Source organism: Syngnathus floridae, chromosome 18 (genome assembly GCF_059516105.1).
Source record: "Syngnathus floridae isolate MCC-2025c chromosome 18, RoL_Sflo_1.0, whole genome shotgun sequence".
NCBI classification, from domain to species: domain Eukaryota; kingdom Metazoa; phylum Chordata; class Actinopteri; order Syngnathiformes; family Syngnathidae; genus Syngnathus; species Syngnathus floridae.
In genome coordinates, this window is record NC_142430.1 from 6,716,552 (window position 1) to 6,733,900 (window position 17,349).

General features: G+C 46.6%; 1 protein-coding gene across 11 annotated transcripts in view; it reads left to right on the top strand.

The window, feature by feature from the left end:
* The window catches only part of tanc2b (tetratricopeptide repeat, ankyrin repeat and coiled-coil containing 2b), a 37,494-nt gene that overhangs the window by 5,391 nt on the left and 14,754 nt on the right, over positions 1-17,349 (top strand). For 2 of the 11 annotated variants that reach the window (XM_088360825.1, XM_088360826.1), the window contains exons 2-6: positions 1,158-1,259; positions 5,940-6,011; positions 6,814-7,011; positions 12,406-12,510; positions 16,236-16,384. In XM_088360825.1, the coding sequence (XP_088216951.1) occupies positions 1,193-1,259; positions 5,940-6,011; positions 6,814-7,011; positions 12,406-12,510; positions 16,236-16,384 (591 nt within the window). In that variant the 5' untranslated portion in view covers positions 1,158-1,192. Of the gene's footprint in view, positions 1-1,157; positions 1,260-3,192; positions 3,262-5,939; positions 6,012-6,813; positions 7,012-8,731; positions 8,888-12,405; positions 12,511-12,748; positions 12,902-14,970; positions 15,280-15,757; positions 16,131-16,235; positions 16,385-17,349 lie in introns of those variants that run through there. The other 9 variants (XM_088360824.1, XM_088360827.1, XM_088360828.1 and 6 more) reach the window with 9 other exon arrangements.

Genomic DNA, 17,349 nt, shown 5'->3' on the forward strand with positions numbered 1-17,349 from the left:
TCGCTGTCCCTTTAATTCTCACATTGCTTGACGTCAGTCGATCTTTTTTTAATCGTCCTCATGCAAATGTGGGCCGGCGTTGATTACCTGCCACGAGCCGGATGACCTTCCCGCCCCATTTCACGAGGGCTCCGCCTCCTCCTCTTTAATAGCTGCCCTGTTTGTTCAGAGCGCCACGAGGGCGGCGCGGTATGCAAACGAGCAGACGTGACGGACACCTCGGCGGTGAAAGGCGACGTTTTCAATTAGGTTTCTGTCGGTCAGCCCAACGCCGCTTTTGTCGGCGGCGAGCGTGGCGGCAAGTGGATTTAAGAGCGGGATTAATCACAAAATCCAGTTTGCAGGGATTCAATACCTGATTCAGACTTTGATTCTGTTGTAATGATCCTTGAGTCTCTCATTACTTTTTTTAGATGAATCATTCTGATTCAAATGCAAACTAGAACTTCAAATCTGGGTTAGGCTTTCTTTGCATTTTCTTTCTCCCGCTGTGCGTGTGTGCGTGTAACACACATCTGTCAGCACACACATCTCGGAAGAACCCGAAACCATTGCCAAATGTGGTTTTCAGCGCGTTGGTCACAGATGGTCCTCTGACATTGATTCTCATGCGTCAGCAGCACACTTTTTATTTGGAAGCATTGTCCCATTGCTGCACTTTCACTCGTAATAAAATGTCTGTGAAACTGACACATTTGCCTCTGCCCGTAAAAAAGACAAACAAAAGAGCTTGTGCGTTAAAAAAAAAAAAAAACTCACTGCTGCAACAGTGTTGAGAGGCAAAAAGTCCTGTTCAATAATTCATCGTGATATTAAATTACACGGAACGCGCTACAAAGCGATGATTTGGTATTCCATCTGGAAGATGTCTTGGCTAACCGTCCTGGTTGCGTCTTCTTAATTTTCAGGCCGCCGGGCTAACGGGAGATAAATCCAACGGGGGCGCCCCTGCAAATGTGCCCTTTGCCATTAAAGAAGCTTTATTGATTGTAAATAAGCTTAGTAATTAATGGATGGGGCAGACGGGAAGACCTTGGGGGGGGGAGGGTCTGCTTGCACCTGCTGCATGCAGTCTTTTGTCCGAGTCCGACATGCTGATGTGCAATGTTGTCGTGATTGTATGACAAATAATAATAATTGTCATCCTCCCTTAACAGATTGCGGTGCGACACATCCGGCCATACCTCCCGCCATGTTCCGGAACAGCTTGAAGATGCTGCTCACGGGAGGCAAGGCCAACCGCAAAAGTCGCAGCAGCGGTGAGTCGAATGACTTTCCCCCATTCTCAAAATGTTGTATAGCGCCGGACCCTTTTCAAGAATCACCCCATCCGGTCCCTCTCACGTTGCCATGGCGACGGACGGGGCGGAATAGCGAGTCTCGACCAACTGACAGGACAATTAGAGCTTGTGGCATTGCTTGATTGGAAAATATGAAAAGGGGTTGAAGGTGGATTTGTCTTGATGAGCGCTCGCATGACTAATTAGCGTGCTGGACGGACGCCGATGACACGCGACACACTCCCGGCAAACGGCCCACAAACTGTGACTGCAATGCTTCAGGAAAATTTACAACGGAACCAACTTTATATGCTTCCTAATCAAAACAGTTCTTTGCTGTGATTTGTAATAGCGAGCGATAATCTGTCTCAGCAGGCGTTTTATAGTTGTTGAAAATTTACGCCTGAGCAAACGTGAAAATAAAAGCGGTGTTTCGCTCACGTCGGTTTGTTTAAGGTACAGCCGTGTGACTAACTCACCGAGAATCTTTTTCTTCCGACGTGCCTGTCCAAATACTTCAATAAGAAAAAATCAGCCAGTCGTGTCAAAAGTGTAGGAGGAGTTTGACAGGAAATGGCGTCGCTGTCCTTCTAATTGACGGCTCATCTCCAACTGGAGGCGGAGAACGCTAATTAGAGATCAGCAAAGATGCTCGTTACAGTTTTTGGATGAATACAAAAAAAAGAACTGCTGTTTCGAATATTTTGTACTCAAAACAAGAAGGTCCGAGTATTCAAATATGATGCCAGAACCACAGCAATCATCACAGTGACAACGCCACACGATTGGACCCACTGGACCTAATCCAGCCTGTGACAGATTGGCGCCCGCTGGTCCACAGACGCTGCGCTTCCTTCCTTTTCCACCCGACCAAGGAAAAAACCACCATGAATGAAGGCAATGTGGCCCAGCAGCCCGGGCATGAATGGGAAATATCCCCACATGAAAATTTATATTTCTTAGACTTATCCTGAATCTTCTTCCGTCACAAGACTATGACACGTGAGTCTTTAGCGAAAGAGAAGTGCGCTCGCTTAATTTTTTTTTACCAGGAGCATGTGGGCAGCGTGGCGCGTGGGTACAAAAAAAGAAGAAGAAGAAGAAGAAGATGCAGCACTTGTCTCCTCCTCTTCCTCCTCCACGCTTGGGTTGCAGCGTCATCGCCGCGCTGGTGTTTCCTGTTGTCCCAGTTAGGTCTTAAAATTTCTACGCTTCTCAGAGATTCAGAACTAGCTGGTTAAAGTTAGCTTACTAACATTTAGTGTTTTCATTGCTTTGGTCACTTGACAAAAGTATCTTTGGGAAAAAAGTACGAGGTTGACCAAATCACCAAAAACGAGTACCCCTCCAACCTCACGGCATTATTTTGATATTTTATCAGAAGATATCACCGATATAAACTAATCTGTGCTGCAGCTTTGCTTACCTTTAAGCTGTGACACTAACTAGTTGTTTTTTGATCATGGTATCAGTTTAGTGCAAGACCAAATCATATTTTATTTTCACATTTTATTGCTTATATGTTTAAAATGACGTGGGGGGAAAATAAATGATCGCACGATTAAGAGATGCCATTAGCTGGGATAACAGAGCTGTTGATGAGCGAGTGAAGGAATTCTGCTGCTGGCGGAAGGATGACAGTGAGGAGGAGGAGGCGGAGGGGTGCGAGCTTGTTTCCGTCTGTGTGTGTTTGTGCGTGTGAGCTGAAGCGCGACTCGCTGAGTGGATGCGTCCTGACACCTGGCGCTCCCTCACTCGCCGCTCACATTCTCGCTTCTCAAGGCTTGTCTGGTCCGTCCTCCGCCTCCTCCTCCTCCTCCTCCCTTTATCTTTTGTTCTCTCTCTCTCTCTCTCTCGCTCGCTCCATCCGTTATTCCGCCTCGGTTCTCCGCCGGCCTCCGCTCCTTTTGTGTCAGGATCTCGCCTCGCTATGGTGCAGGATTTTTACGTCTGGGGGCGACGAGGCGCTCGGCTGACAAAGGTGAGCCGCGGGGATCTGCTTGTCGAGATGAATGAATGAACGGATGCATGGATGGACGGCTGGCTCATCTGTTGATCATTCCTCGGGATTTAGCGGCGGCACATCTCAGAACTGCTCGTGAGTGGCATCTTAATCTGAAGGCTCAGTCATTTTTATTTTGTTAAGATCTTCAGCTTCCTGTCTGAGTCGCTTGGTCACCTTGACCATAGAGCCACACCTTCATGGTGCTGGTCTACATCACTACTTGCTGTTTTTTCTGTTAATGCAACATTTTGTTGCTGTCCAATTTAAGGGTGGGTGGGCTGTATTTATAAAAAAAAAAAAATTTTTTAAAATAAAACGGATCGGTGAATATATTTTTTTAACAAAAACAAAAAAAAACTATTTTGGTTGTATTTATCAAGAAAAAAAATGGAGATACGTGCTTTGCATTGGAAAGTAATTTGGAGTGACAATGCTGAAATTTTGGGAATTCACCCATTCGTTTTTTTCTTTGGTGTGTGCGGACCCTACTCTTTGTTAATCATTAAAGAAAACTCGCCTAATCAGGAATCTAAGAAGTACTTGTGTCGAAATGTTTTGCCACCTTTCTTAGCCGCCCACAAAGACGTTAGCGGAGAACAAAAAGAGCAAGAGATCACGCTAATGAGTCTCAGCCACATCCGCCCTTGTTCAAGTCTGCCTTTTGCCCTTATAAACTCCAACTTAGCCTTCTCCTTACGCTTGCATCTCCATTCATCTTCCGCCTCCTCTATCTTTTTTTTATCTCCATTTCTCATCCCATCCGACTCCCTCTCGTTTTCCTTATTTGTCAAATCCCACTCTTACGCCGCCCCCATCGTCATCCACTTAAGCTCGCCGTCATCATCACACGCTGCTTTGCTCTCACGTCGTCTCGAGAGCTTCGTTTCACGCAGCGTGGCAGGAGATCATGCGACTGTTTCCTTTTTTGATCCTAGGTAGGTGGTTAGACGGAGAAAGAAAGAATTCTTCTTTCAATTCGACTTGTTTGAAGGCGCTAGCTCAAGAATTGAGTAGATGGACTGTACCATTTTTATTTTGGGAAAGAAAGAAGGCCTAAATCGAAATTCGAACCCTGAACCTCAGAACTGCGAGGCAGATATGCTAACGTATGAACGTCACAGTAACCCCGAAAGTAAAGTGACCAAAAGCATCCGTCATTGTGTTTTTTTTTTTTTTTCCTCCCGCGCTTCCTTCTTCGTGTCTATTTTTGCCGCCTGTGATGTAACAACACATTGATGTGCTGGAAGCCTCGCCAGCTACTCTTCATTTTTTTTTCCTCCATTTTTATTATTTTCTTTTCAAAACCAAGACCACCCACTTGCGACACCGCTTCCATCAGCCTCTTGTGGCAATGTGGGAGTCTTTTTTTTTTTTTTTTTTTTTAAATTCCCCTCATAACACAACAAATACCCAACACACTTTTGTCCTCCATCGGGAATTCATCCATACGTTTGATTAAAAGTCCAAAATATTATGCAAAAGCCCTTTCGACATCTCCCATAATGATTCTTTGTGAAAAAGTCCCAACGCTTAGCTATGGCGTCACCGCAGCAAAGAAAAGCCAGCAGACTGGAGTGCGCTGTTATGTCGGCGGCGTAGGAAGCGGACAGAGGGCAGATTGTGTCACTCTGACTTGACTTGTGTTCTTCTGTAGAGGCCGCCACATGTTTTGTCTCGTGCGCCGCCATGGCATGAAGACACGTCTCTGTCCTCGCCCAGTCAGAGGTTCACCTCCTCCTTCTTTTATCCCCCCCCCCCCCCCCCCTACGCCCGCTTCTGAAAGAGGCCACTTGTGTGCGTGCCACAACATCCTATTGTGATTACGAAACAACAGATAAATCTGCCGCAAAGAATGGACGCTTTCTCTCTCTCTCTGAATACATACGCCACAAAGACGTGATTCTCCAGCCTGATAAGATCTGGATGAGGAGGAAAAAAATGGATGGACAGTCATCCCAGCATCCATGACACTTCTTGCCTGGAGTTTTTTTGTCGCCTATTGGTGTCAATCTCATGCTAGCCCAGTTCCCACGCAAAGCCCTCGCCCCCCCCCTCTCCTCTTTGAATCCATCGACCAGCTTGATCTTTCCACCAAAGCTGCGTAGCTGATACTTTCCAAGTCGGACCAGTTAGTTTTTGCGGGTTTTGTTTCCAGCACGAGACGAAACAAGCAAAAGCAATTTTTGTCGATCCGCGTCTGCTTGCCTGCTACGATTTAATTTGGGATGATGGTGCTTCATCATAACAAACAAACCCCGGGATGAGACTGGCCGCACTCCCGCCCCTCCCTCCCTCTTGCAGCTTCATCCACTGTGGTTAATTCCGGCTGCATTGCTCCCTTAGGGCGTCATTGATCGTGAACTGTATGTGGATCTGAGCTCACAATTTCTCTGGTGGGATCAGACTTTACAAGATGGCTGGCAGGAGGAGGAGAAAGTGGAACTCGGCACGATCCACTTTTGCCAGGGGTCACTCGGGTTCAGGCAGGAAGGGCGTGGAGGGTCTTTGCTTGAGCAGCCTCACCGGGGTCCTGAGGTCCCACTTGTGGATGGTCGGGGACCGACGCACGAACTCGACTACCGCGAGGCCTCGACGCCGTTCCGGGGTCACGCCAGCAACGCCGCGCTCACTCGCTGTCCTATTTGTGCTCACAGATGGTGGGAGCGAGGAACTGGGAGAGCCCCGCTCGCCCGGTCTAGACCCTCACCTGAGCCACTTCGGCCAAGGTAAGCACACCTTTAAGAATGCCTCAATAAAAACAAATCATTTTATTCAGTAGTTTTTCTATTAAGTTCCCCAAATATTTAGGACTACGATGGGAGTACTGGAGATGTTTGATCTTGTAATTTGCTTTTGAAGTAGGTATACTGGAGAGTTTATCAGCAGTTGGGAGGAAATGTTTTCCATAATTATCCCCCACCCTTCTCCCAATGCCCCCCCCCCCCACCCAACACCACCACACCCGTGAGCATGTTTGGAACATGTCAACCAGTGTGGGCGTTTGTGTTTGTTTAGAGTCACGAAGCGGCCTAAACGTGTGATTATCGCATCACATTGTAGACTAAAATACTTTTTTTTTTTCTTCCCTACTTGCATTTGGAGTCGAGACAATCTAAAAAATTCGAGATGTTTTTAATCACCATATGTTACCGAAATGCCACCGAGTGCACTTTGTGCCACTTCCATCCGAATTGTGATTTTTATTCGTCGTTTGTCACGTAAACAACAAAAGCTATAATTTGAGTTACAGTTGATGTGTTTTTATCTGAAATTGTTTCAGACCAACACGGACTGAATTTGCATCGTAAATTATAGCGTTGTCAACCTAACATAAACTGTAGTTAGCCACTCTGCCATGAAAACATAATAGACTGCATTTTTATAGCCATAAGTTGAATCAACATTCTTTTTCATTTTTTCTAATGAAATCCCCGCCGTGATTTCATTTGTATAATCCGACAATATGTTTTGTAAATCGAATGAAATAAAATGCCGATTCATGCCCGTTGTGCCTCCCCCATCCCGCAGGTGGCAGCTTAGACGGCGACTGCGCCTTTGAGGTCGACTACTACGCCGCGTTGCCGCCGCCTCCGTCGCCGTTCTCCATGGCCGAAGGTGTCCAGCACATTCGCATCATGGAGGGCGTGTCACGCTCGCTGCCCTCGTCGCCGCTGCTCGGTCACCAGGCGCTCGGTATCCGGCTGCAGGCCGTCAAAAAGCTCACAGGTAGGATTATTTTTTATTCTTTATTTTTTTTTTTGAGCGAGGAAGCTGCGGGACCTGCTTTGTGATTGCATTTACAGCAGATTTGACTCGGTGGAATTTTATAGTCGGCCACTAGGGTGCACCAGATCATGCAATGTTTGATGCTAATTTCTCCTTTTATCCAAATGCTGCAATTTATGTGTCATTATGGTGGGGGAGCTCAGGCCGCTTTTTGGTTGCCTATCTTCAGGTAGATGAAGCCTAATTTGGGGGGCCTTTGATCAACTAGAAGAGTCTGGATGTGTTTTTTGTTGTCGCGTTGCATTACTTTTTTAAAGCTATTTAGCAAACTTCCATTAAATCTGTAGAATTAATCAAAGCTGTGCTTGGTGCACTCTGTTGGACAAATGTATTGGGTCGCAACTACTTTGCTTGAGCTTCATTTGCCCTTTGTTGCTGATCACCAGAGCAACATTTCATTTCGTCACGCCGGGGTTTGTCACCCTTTAATTAATCCAACTCGGCGCCACGTCCCGCACAGCGTGATAGCGCCAAATGCGTGCGTACGTGTACGCTCTGACGTCAAAGGCCGTAGTTCATCCCTCACTCTATTGTCGATGTCCATGCAGGGTTGTGATATTAAAAAAAAAAAAATTAGCCTACGTACACATTAGCTTTGTGCGGCTCCCACTTTTGTGACATCATATTTTGTCACTGGTTTCACACAAATCTTCTATTTTTAGTCTGCAGCGATGGCTCATTGTAAGTGTGGGGCGGTAAGCGTTGATGACTCGCTTTGACACTTCGCCGAAGTGATGGATTGACTTGATTTATTGATCGACTGGCATTAGAAATGTTTCGAGGTCTATATTCTAAGTAGAACTGGCAGGAAGTCTTTTTTTTAGTCAGAGGCGATTCTGTGGATTATTTCAAATTTGTCACGGACACACAAGGCTGCCTCTCGCCAGTTTCACGCCGAATGTCGTTGGGAGTGACAACACACACTCAACTCCAAAACTACAAATGTGTCTCCAGGAATCATGACGTGCGAGTACTCGTTTTGCACATTGACGAGACTGTCCGACATTCACAAACCCGTGACATTTATGAGCCTTGTCGGTCAGTGTAAAAAAACTCCGTCTGGGGAAATAAGCGTGACTGACAGAGATGATTAAAATAGAAAAAATAAAAGTGCCGCTTTAGGCGTTAAATGGCCTCAAAGATGGCTGCACTTTCAAGGGTAAAACAAGGACACGCAGGAGCCGACAAAATCGTCCCCTTTGCGATCCCGCGTGTCCATCAGCTGCAAGACCGCGCTCCTTTTAATAACAACCCCCTCCTCCCACCCTCGTCGGCTTTTTTTGTTTTTTGATTATACCATTTTCTTCCCGCTTTCCATTCCCACCCTTTTTTTTTCCTCCCCCTCCTTTTCTGCTCGCTGGTTGCCATGACAACAGCAGCACTGCGCCATTCATCCATCGGAAGGACCCAGGCTGGTGTTCCTACTCCGTACATAACGGCGCTTAAAGGCGGACGAAGGCTTTCTTTCAGGCTGCCGCATCACTTCTTATTTTTTTGCGGGAGGGTGAAGGTTACCTGCTAGGCTTGGGGTGTCACCTGTGTAATACCCTCCTCCCACCAGCAGCACCATCAATGCCCCCCCCCCAATCCCTCCCTCCCACCACCCCTTCACTGAGACGCAACCGCCTTCTTCCTCTTCCTCTCACTCCTCCCATCGTCGCCGTATCGGTTACTCGAGTGCAGCATCGCCGTTCCAAATCCCGAGGAGATCCCACTCTTGTCCGAGATAGGAGGACCCCCCCTCCCTCCCCACCCCTCATCGCTTGACTTTTCTCGCCCAGCCTCCGGGAATGCGGGACCGCGCCTGTTGAGAATGGTGAGCGACCGCCGCGCCCTCGTCTCTTGTTCGCACGTTGTCGGGGTCGCCGGCGCGGGTCATGTGACGCTGGGCTCACGGGAAGTGATTTGATGCACTTGTCGGCGGGGCGCTAATGACGCTAACGTAGGCCGGTGGAGGAGCTGTGAATCGAGCGCTGTGATCAAGTGTTTTTTGTGTGGTGCGTGTGTGCGTTCGCGTGGGTGAGCATTCAATTGTCTTTTGAGTGTGTGTGTGTATGTGTGTCTAAGTACAAGCTGTGGGCGGCTAATGATGCACTTTCCCGAGCATAACATCAGACGATGTACCATATGCTTGCATAAATAGCTTCAAGTTCTCAGGTGGGAAGGAAGCTAGATGAGTTTCTTTGTGGGGGGGGGGTTGGCTGTTGTTGCAGGCTGCCGAGCAAACGGAACAAAATGTCTCAATAACAGCAGCCAGACGTCATCGCTTGCCTCCGTCCGTTGGCATGGACGCCCGATGTATCGATGACGACATTTGTGTCCCGAAGTCGCCCGAACTTTTCCTTCTTCTAACCTTCTCCGTATCAGTCATGAAGTTCATGCAAGTTTCAAATGGTACTTTGAATCGCTCTATTCATCCAAATGAAGTTACTCCACGTTAGCTTGGTGTTAAGCAGCCCCTGCAGTGTGCTATTAATAACCCCGAGAGAGGTTTGCTTACAAAACAGAGGGTTACGTGCATCACCCAAAGCTGAGCGCACACACAAAAAAAGGTGTGTGTGCACTCGTCCAAGCGTGTCCAAGGCTTTCAGGCCCGCACAATGACACCAGCGCCAAGCATTAGCATTCAGCGCAGCTCTGTCTGCTGCTACTGCTGGCACATTTGCTCCGTCATTTCACGGCTGCTTTCGTCTGGTCGACGGCGCCACCATCGCCCCACTACGGCATCCTAATCGGCTTGTCTTCTCGAGATCTTTTCCAGTGACAAGAAGGGCGTGGTCCTCAGGTTTCAGCAGGCCCCGGCGGGGATTGGCGGCACGGCGCCGAGCTTTACTCCGGCTAGAGGTCAATACAACCTCGCTATTATTAGGTGTTTGCATCACGCGCGGGACTTGGCACGTCTGTCGCTTCCCGAAACATCTCCGCCGGTGAGCGGAGTACACACCTTGAGAGATCACAAAAAGAAAATTACCTTCGTGGTGCTAATACTGCTGAGTCACAAGAGCGCTGACCCAAAGGAATCACACCGCTGTTTACAACCATCAAACTTCCATCTTCATTTTGCTGAGTCATGAGAGCACAGACTCTTCTTGCCCCATTTCCTTCATTGCCGGGAGAAAGTGCAATTGTACATACTTCTCAAAATTCCGCCCGAGTTTCACCTTGCTCGCCTCCCACGGCGGCGATGATTGAATCATACACACATCCATATTTGCTCGCATACACACGTGCGCTTGCATCATAATTGGAAGAGGCCGTCTGGCTAATGGACTTGCTGTTCTGTTATTTTCCGTCTGAGTCTCGTTATTTTAAAATATATATATATATGTACAGTCAACCAATCAAGGTGTTAGTGAGATGACATTTTGGAGCATGTGACAGCGAAAGATGTTGTCGTGGCGACCCGGGTGGCGTGCTAGCTTTAAGCTTCGCACACACACACACGGTCCAAAGTATGTCATTGTGTGTGTGTGGATTTGTATGTGTGTCTTGGCAGGGGTTGAGCCGTATCCTGTTGTGATTGTAACCTTTTTCCCTTCTCCTCGTGTCGACCCGCGTGACGACGCTACGCTTTCCGACATCGCTTGCAAAATGTTGCCAATGTTGTGTTCTATTTTGCACTAGTTATTAACACTACAATCTTTTCATGATCAATTGTAATATTAGTTTGAATTGCTTTCACTCTCAAGTCTGGCATTTAACTTAAATGCATTCCTGGCCTTTCAAAAAAACCAATGCCAAAACAACACATTATAAAATCATATTCTATTACAGACTTATTTCTCTTTGTAGCGACTCACTAAAAACAAATGTTTGCTTTTGAATGTTTTATGAATTCAAATCAATTTCCTTTTATGCTCGCAAACAAAAAATAATGAATAACATTTATTTACGAGATTGCCGGTGCTGCTCGTGATAAACAAGGGTTCACTGCAAGTAACAAAATTTCGGAATAATGTAATCATACTAACGCTCACTACTGCATTTATGTACCCACAATGTAGGTGTAGTTATTCATAAGCTCATTAGAGGAGTGGATTTGCATCGCTGCCATCCATCAACACTTGTCAACCATCCTCGGCTTGGCGCGCGCTCACAGCACAACGCCACCGCCAGATTTAAGTCGCCGGGAGCCAACGCCGCTGAGAGGATTTACCCCGCGGGGATAGATAGCCGCGCCCCCAACCCTTTCACACAGGTGAAAATCCGGGCGAGAAACAAACGCGCTTAATCTCCGGTTTACGCCGCACGCCGATGGCGCGCTTGGTCGATGGCGAAGGTGGATGCGCGATACGAGTCGCCGCTGGCTCTTTCGCCGCGCCTGCGAGAGAGAGGAGCTTATCGGGATAAGTCCAAATCGAAGTGGATTGAGGCAAAGCTGTTTTGCTGCTGCTTCCTGGTCATGTGCCAGTGCCACCACTGCTCCTATGCCCCAAAAACATCAAAGCGATCATCGTTTTCTGCCTGCTTCAAGATTGTCATGACGGGAACATCTAAAACATATTTTTTTAAAAAAAAGACGATTAAGTCAAATCGAATGACCTTAACTAAACAAAAAGACCAGCCCCAAATCCTTGCATCTTCTCCAAAAAATTGAAATTTGCACACCAAAGCTAACTTTAGCCTGAAGCTAGCTAGCAGCCCATTTGTACCAGGTGTTATTCAGGCATTTTCAAACATAATTTCAAACAACTTTCACCTTTTCAGTATTCATTCAAGGAAATAGGCAGTTTGCCACAGCTGTAAGGTGCCCAGATGCACTCGCGTCTGTCCCGCTTTGAAAATTTCTAAGCCGAAACGATGAATGAGCCCATCTCGCTCCGGTCGTTGCCGCTCGTTTCCAGCGACTCGTCTCATGTCTGTTTGCACAAAAGTCCGTCTTTGTGCGCTCAGTCAAAGCCAGACATTTGGAGTAAACAAGCTCGTGAACACATTTCGAAGGCAGATGGCAGCGGCGGGCCGACGCATGCTCGCAAAATTCGCCTTGCTGACTCAACAATGCTGCGGAACTGGCATTTTAGTTTGCAGACTCCTCTCATGGCTGTGACACATTGGTACTTTGTTGACGTTGCTTTGTATCGGCGATATGTTGTGTTCATCCTAAAACAAACCGGGACCTCAATCAGATCCCTGTGGAACTCCACTCATGATTAAGATGCCTGTTTTTATGGACCTTGCTTAGTTGGAGAGAAAAACAAAAGGTTCTGGTAGTTTATAAAATTGCTGCTTTCTAAGCTTTCTGTCTCCCCCTTGTCTCACCCTCCATCTCCCTAATTTATATATGTGTGTGTCTGTGTGTGTGTTGTCTCCCTCCCTGTGTTTGTCTGCGCCCAGCCCCTCTTCGGAAAGCAAAGTTCGTGGAGAGCCCTCGCGTTCCGCAATCGGAGCTCGGCTCCTCCGACCCAGCCGGGAATTCCCACCTGGACAGATTGTGCCTAGGTAAGTTTGTGGCCCCCCCGCCCCTCCCTCCCCTTTTCCCGCATGTCGGCTTTGTTGCATTGTGCGAGCAGCAGGGGAAAGTCTTGCTTAATGGCGTGAGGAATGTTAAAGATTCAGGCTCCTAATCCTACACAGCTCCGCTTCCTGCAGTCAGCAGTTGGTCTGTAATCCGCACGCCAGTCCAGTCTCTGTCAAACATCTATCCCAATCGGACCCCCTCCGCCCCGCCCGCCTCGTTAAAGCAGGTCACTCGAGGATCTGCTTCGATTTCGGCGTGGGTGGAGACACTGTGAAACTCAAAGGTCTTTGCCGTTGCAATTTGGTGACAAAATGGTGGACTTGTCGGTTTGTCAGCCGCTCCTGTGGAGCCTGTGCCCCATGGGAGCTCCAAGTAGGTGCTTTTGTAGTTACACTAGAAGATGAAATTCTCATTGATGTCTTCCGGTACCTTCTTTGTGCATTTTTGCCAATCTCAAATGAAGCGGGATTCAGTACAGGCACATGTGAGTCGCGGCAGACACTTTTGGTAAAGTTAATCAACGGCGCCACTGAGGCGAAAAGAGCGTTTGATTCCAAATGGGATGGCGAATGGGTTGTGGAAGAACCCGCAGCGGGAGAGGCGGCGGGCGAGTCGGGCTTTTATTTCTCGGGCGGACAGATGGACAGCTCCTGGCACAAGTCACAGCAGGGTGTCGACTAAACACCGTGCCTGCTCGTGACGCTTGTTTTATTTGTCGACTTTAAAGCTGGAGATCCTGTCCAATTCATGAGTCAGCACTTTTTCGATAACTGTCATCTAATACGATTATTTTTTTTCCTCGGAAGCACAAATTTTCTTCAAGCTCTCGTGGAATTTTTATAGTAAATCTTAAGTGATGCATGGACAATAGAAACGAATCTCGAGGTTTCAGCGTCGTGTAACAAGAGCCGAACATCTCACAAGGCCTCGCTATCGTTGCCAGGAGCCGCAAGTGGCTGGTATTGTTTTCATAAGTGTGTGTGTGTGTGTGTGTGTGTGTGTGTGTAATCTTATCCAAACTCGCTTAGTGTAGCATGAAACTCCACGATGGAGGTTTGTGGTAAAGGACTACAAAACCGGTCGTACATGCTGGTACATTGATTTGAATCCCAACAAAGGAGCCCTGGGATGAGTAGTAAATAAAAAAAATAAAAAATATCCTACGCGGTGTCCACTTGATTCCCTGACGTGATTGGCTGAAAGACAAAAGAACGGAGTCACTGCAAATTTGGTCTTTTGTGAATAAAAGGGCAAGGAATGTACATAGTTGAACTTTTGGATCTTTCGTCGCTGATCCACATCTGAAAGGTTTCGGGAAGTAAGAGTTGATAGAACTAAATGTTCCTTGTCCTGAAACTTAACGTAAAAACAACTGAGGCAATTGTTTTGGCGCAAACAATCACTCGTGTCAATCATTTAAAATGCTAAGTTGTTCCAAATTCAATTTTAGATGATAAAATGTGTCTTGTTTTTTGACAGTGTATGGAAATGATCAAATTTGGTGAGCAACTTTAAATCAGACTTGCCGTGAGCATCCCGAGTTGGGTCTTGTCGTTGCTTTCAGGTGTCTGAATGAAATTTTGGAGAAGATAACATCAGAGGAATGCGATGGTCCTGATTGTCTACCACGCTGATATTGCAAAATATTGGGAACCATCGGGAAAAGTGAAGTGTAGTCAGTTTTCCCGTCACTCTCATGCGTCCAACTTGTTTATTTATTCTTTTGCTTTTAGAGGTGTCCAGATGAAAGGCGAGCACTTTTCCCAATATTAATCCGCTTTTCCCCGGAATGCGCGGACACGCATTCCTAGCCTGTGCGGTGAAAGATAGTTGCCATGGCAACCATCTGTCTCCCCTTTTTGCAGCTCAGGAATCTAGCGGGTGGGGGGTATGAGTGTGTGTGTGTTTCTGAGATGTTTTCATACGCTCTCGTTGGGTCATTAGGGAGCTCGAAGGCGTCACGGTGATGAGACGACATCCGCTTGACTCGCTCAGAAGTTTTCTCGATGATTTTCCTTGCAGATGAGAAGCGTTGAAAGAGCTCAAGATCGTGTTGACACTCATGTGCTAATCGTTAGCGAGCTAATTATTTGCTATTTGTTTATGATATGAAAACATCCTTTTCTGGAAATGGCTTTGTTCGGGCTTCCAACTGGCTAAACAGGCCATAAAGTTTGGACTTATGGCTTTGACTTTGCTTTTCTAACATGCCTGTGTGTTTGCGATTACATCGAGAGAGTTAAAGTTGTTTTTATGGCGGCTTAAATCAAGGGTTGCCCCTCTAGAGGCATTTATATTATACATAAAAAAAAAGTGTATAATAACTTGGGGTTTTACAGCATGCCAAAAAATATACTTGGTTTACTCCGCATTCAATGCAGCAAGGGAAGAAAAATTCCAAATAAAAAAAAAAAGACTTAAAAGTTTTCTAGCTATGTGAGATTAAAACTATTGGTAGATAAGTCGAAGGTCATGACTTGACATTATTCTGCCTTGTGTCTAATGGAAACACTACGATTACACTTGCCCGTCTGGTCCGACCTGCCCCGCTGGAAAACGACAACAGAAGCCGCAGCGTGAGCATCTCCGCTGTTTATTTAAGATCTGGCCGTCCCGTTCGCTCATCCAATTACATCTGCTGGGCTCGGGAACACTCCAGGGAGTAAAGGTAACCTGGAGGGGGTGTGCTGGAGTCTAATGATCTAATATAATAGCATGCTAATAAGGAAGGAGGCTGAAAAATACCTACAGTAAGATTTTTTTTTCTCCATTGCCTCGTCATTGTCTTTGCAGGTGTATTAGCTTGACATATGTTAGCTTTTAGCAAATGCAACTTGCTTGAATTAGTGTCATAGTAGCTCTGACGGGAATTTGTGCTTGTTCGCAATAGTGCGAGAGCGGCAACCGACAACTTAAATACCTAATGAGAATGCTGGCAAGGAGCTGATGTAGGCCACTACTCACACCTAGATATTCACAGACAGACTTACCGACGCCAGCTTGTGATGTCACTCGCAAAGGCACACGTCCAACCAAAGAGTTAACCGGAATACTAAAAGATCATAAATGGTCTACCTGTGATTCTTTATTGTTTTAGATGTAAAGGGACCCCCCCAAAAATTCATTTTGTTATTTATTTTTTTAATTCAACAGCCATTTAATCGTTTATTTGAATCACAATTATCGGAATTGGAGGTACTGTTATTTTTTTCATGTTATATGGTTCTATTATTTTTTTTTTCTTTAAAATGTTCCCCAAAAAGTTTTTGGTGGTCCCGAACGGTTTGATTTCAACGGGAAAATTAGTTTTCAACAACAAAGTGGAGCTTTTTTTTTTCTTTTCTTTCCCTCGTCACTGCAAAGAGCCTGTGCAAACAGCACAGAGGGGCGTCACCTCGCCCGCTTTGTCTGGCTTCGTCTAACAGGTGAGCGCCATATCTTGTTACGCCGGGCGTGTTGTCCCAGAAGAGGTGCGGCTGTCAGCGAGTAGGCACGGGTGACGTTTGCTTCTCTCAAAAGAAAGGCTCGTGAATGAAGTCACTTTGGACTTTATTAAAAACATCCGGGCAGCGAGTGCGGGATGCTGCCTCGATCCCTCCAGGTGGACATGGTCACCTTTTTGTTTTAGCGGCTACCGCTGTTTTGTTTGTTTCCTCCCCCCTTCCACCTAACTCCCTCTCTTCTCTGCTTCCCGCCGCCTCTGCAGGGGAGTCGAGCCAGGAGCTGGGCCCCCCGCCCACGGTGGATGAGGCCGCCAACACATTGATGACGCGCCTGGGCTTCCTTCTGGGAGACAAAGCGAGCGAGGGGCCAGCCGGTCCCCACTACAGCATGGAGGAGCCCGAGGCCAGACAGGTAAGAGGCAGCAACTCTTATTTTGAAAGGCCCACGGGCAGGATGCAAAACATCATTCAAATCTCTTGAATAATTGAGGTCATAGTTGGCTGTTTTGTTGGAATATAGGTCGGACTAAACTTTGACCTGTGTTTAATTGCCATTAAAATGACGAGGGGCTCCTTGCAATGAAGTTTGAATCATTACGATTTCTTTGAACCCCTTTTCATATTTTTTCACAGTACAGTCAAAGCAGCAATGAAAGCATTTGATTTCATAATTCCACTTCATTGTTGAATATTTTCTCTATGACTAAATCATAGTCGCTTGTGGCCAAATAATACAATAAGATGTTATTGCGCTCGGAAAGCCTCATTCTACAAACCAGATTTTTTTTTTTTTTTAAATTACATTTTCCACTAGTACATGTGAAAATGATTCCATTTAATCTCAAATGTTGGGCACGAGGTGTTGATGTTATCTACCGTACGTGGAATTAACTAATCTTTTATTGCCGCACTAATAGTCTCATTCTCTGAGCCCTGATTTTATCGAATCACATTTTGCTCACGTTTTAAATGATGGCTTTTGATTTAAAAACTCTTCCTAGCTGAGACGTGTCCCAGGAATCATATTTGCGTCGAATTCCACGACTTGCACGCCGTCGCATTTTGCACAACGGTAGCATTCCGTGATGGAGCGACTGCTGCTTGCAGTGAGAGCGTTGCTGTAACGGCGGGGGTGTCGAAAGCGAGAGAGCTTGATTCAAGCGCCTCTTTTTTAAGGGACGTGACTCACGCCGGCCGCCTGCCGCACGCTGTGTACGCTTGGCTTTTTTTCGTTTACCTTGCCCCGAAGTACAACGCAAACATTTGAGTACATTCGCTTTGCATTGCATAAACCAGGCGCCTATGAAATTGCTATGCTATTAAATGATTGGCTGTTTTAGTGTAAACATTGCGCAACAGGTTGCCAAGACCATGAGA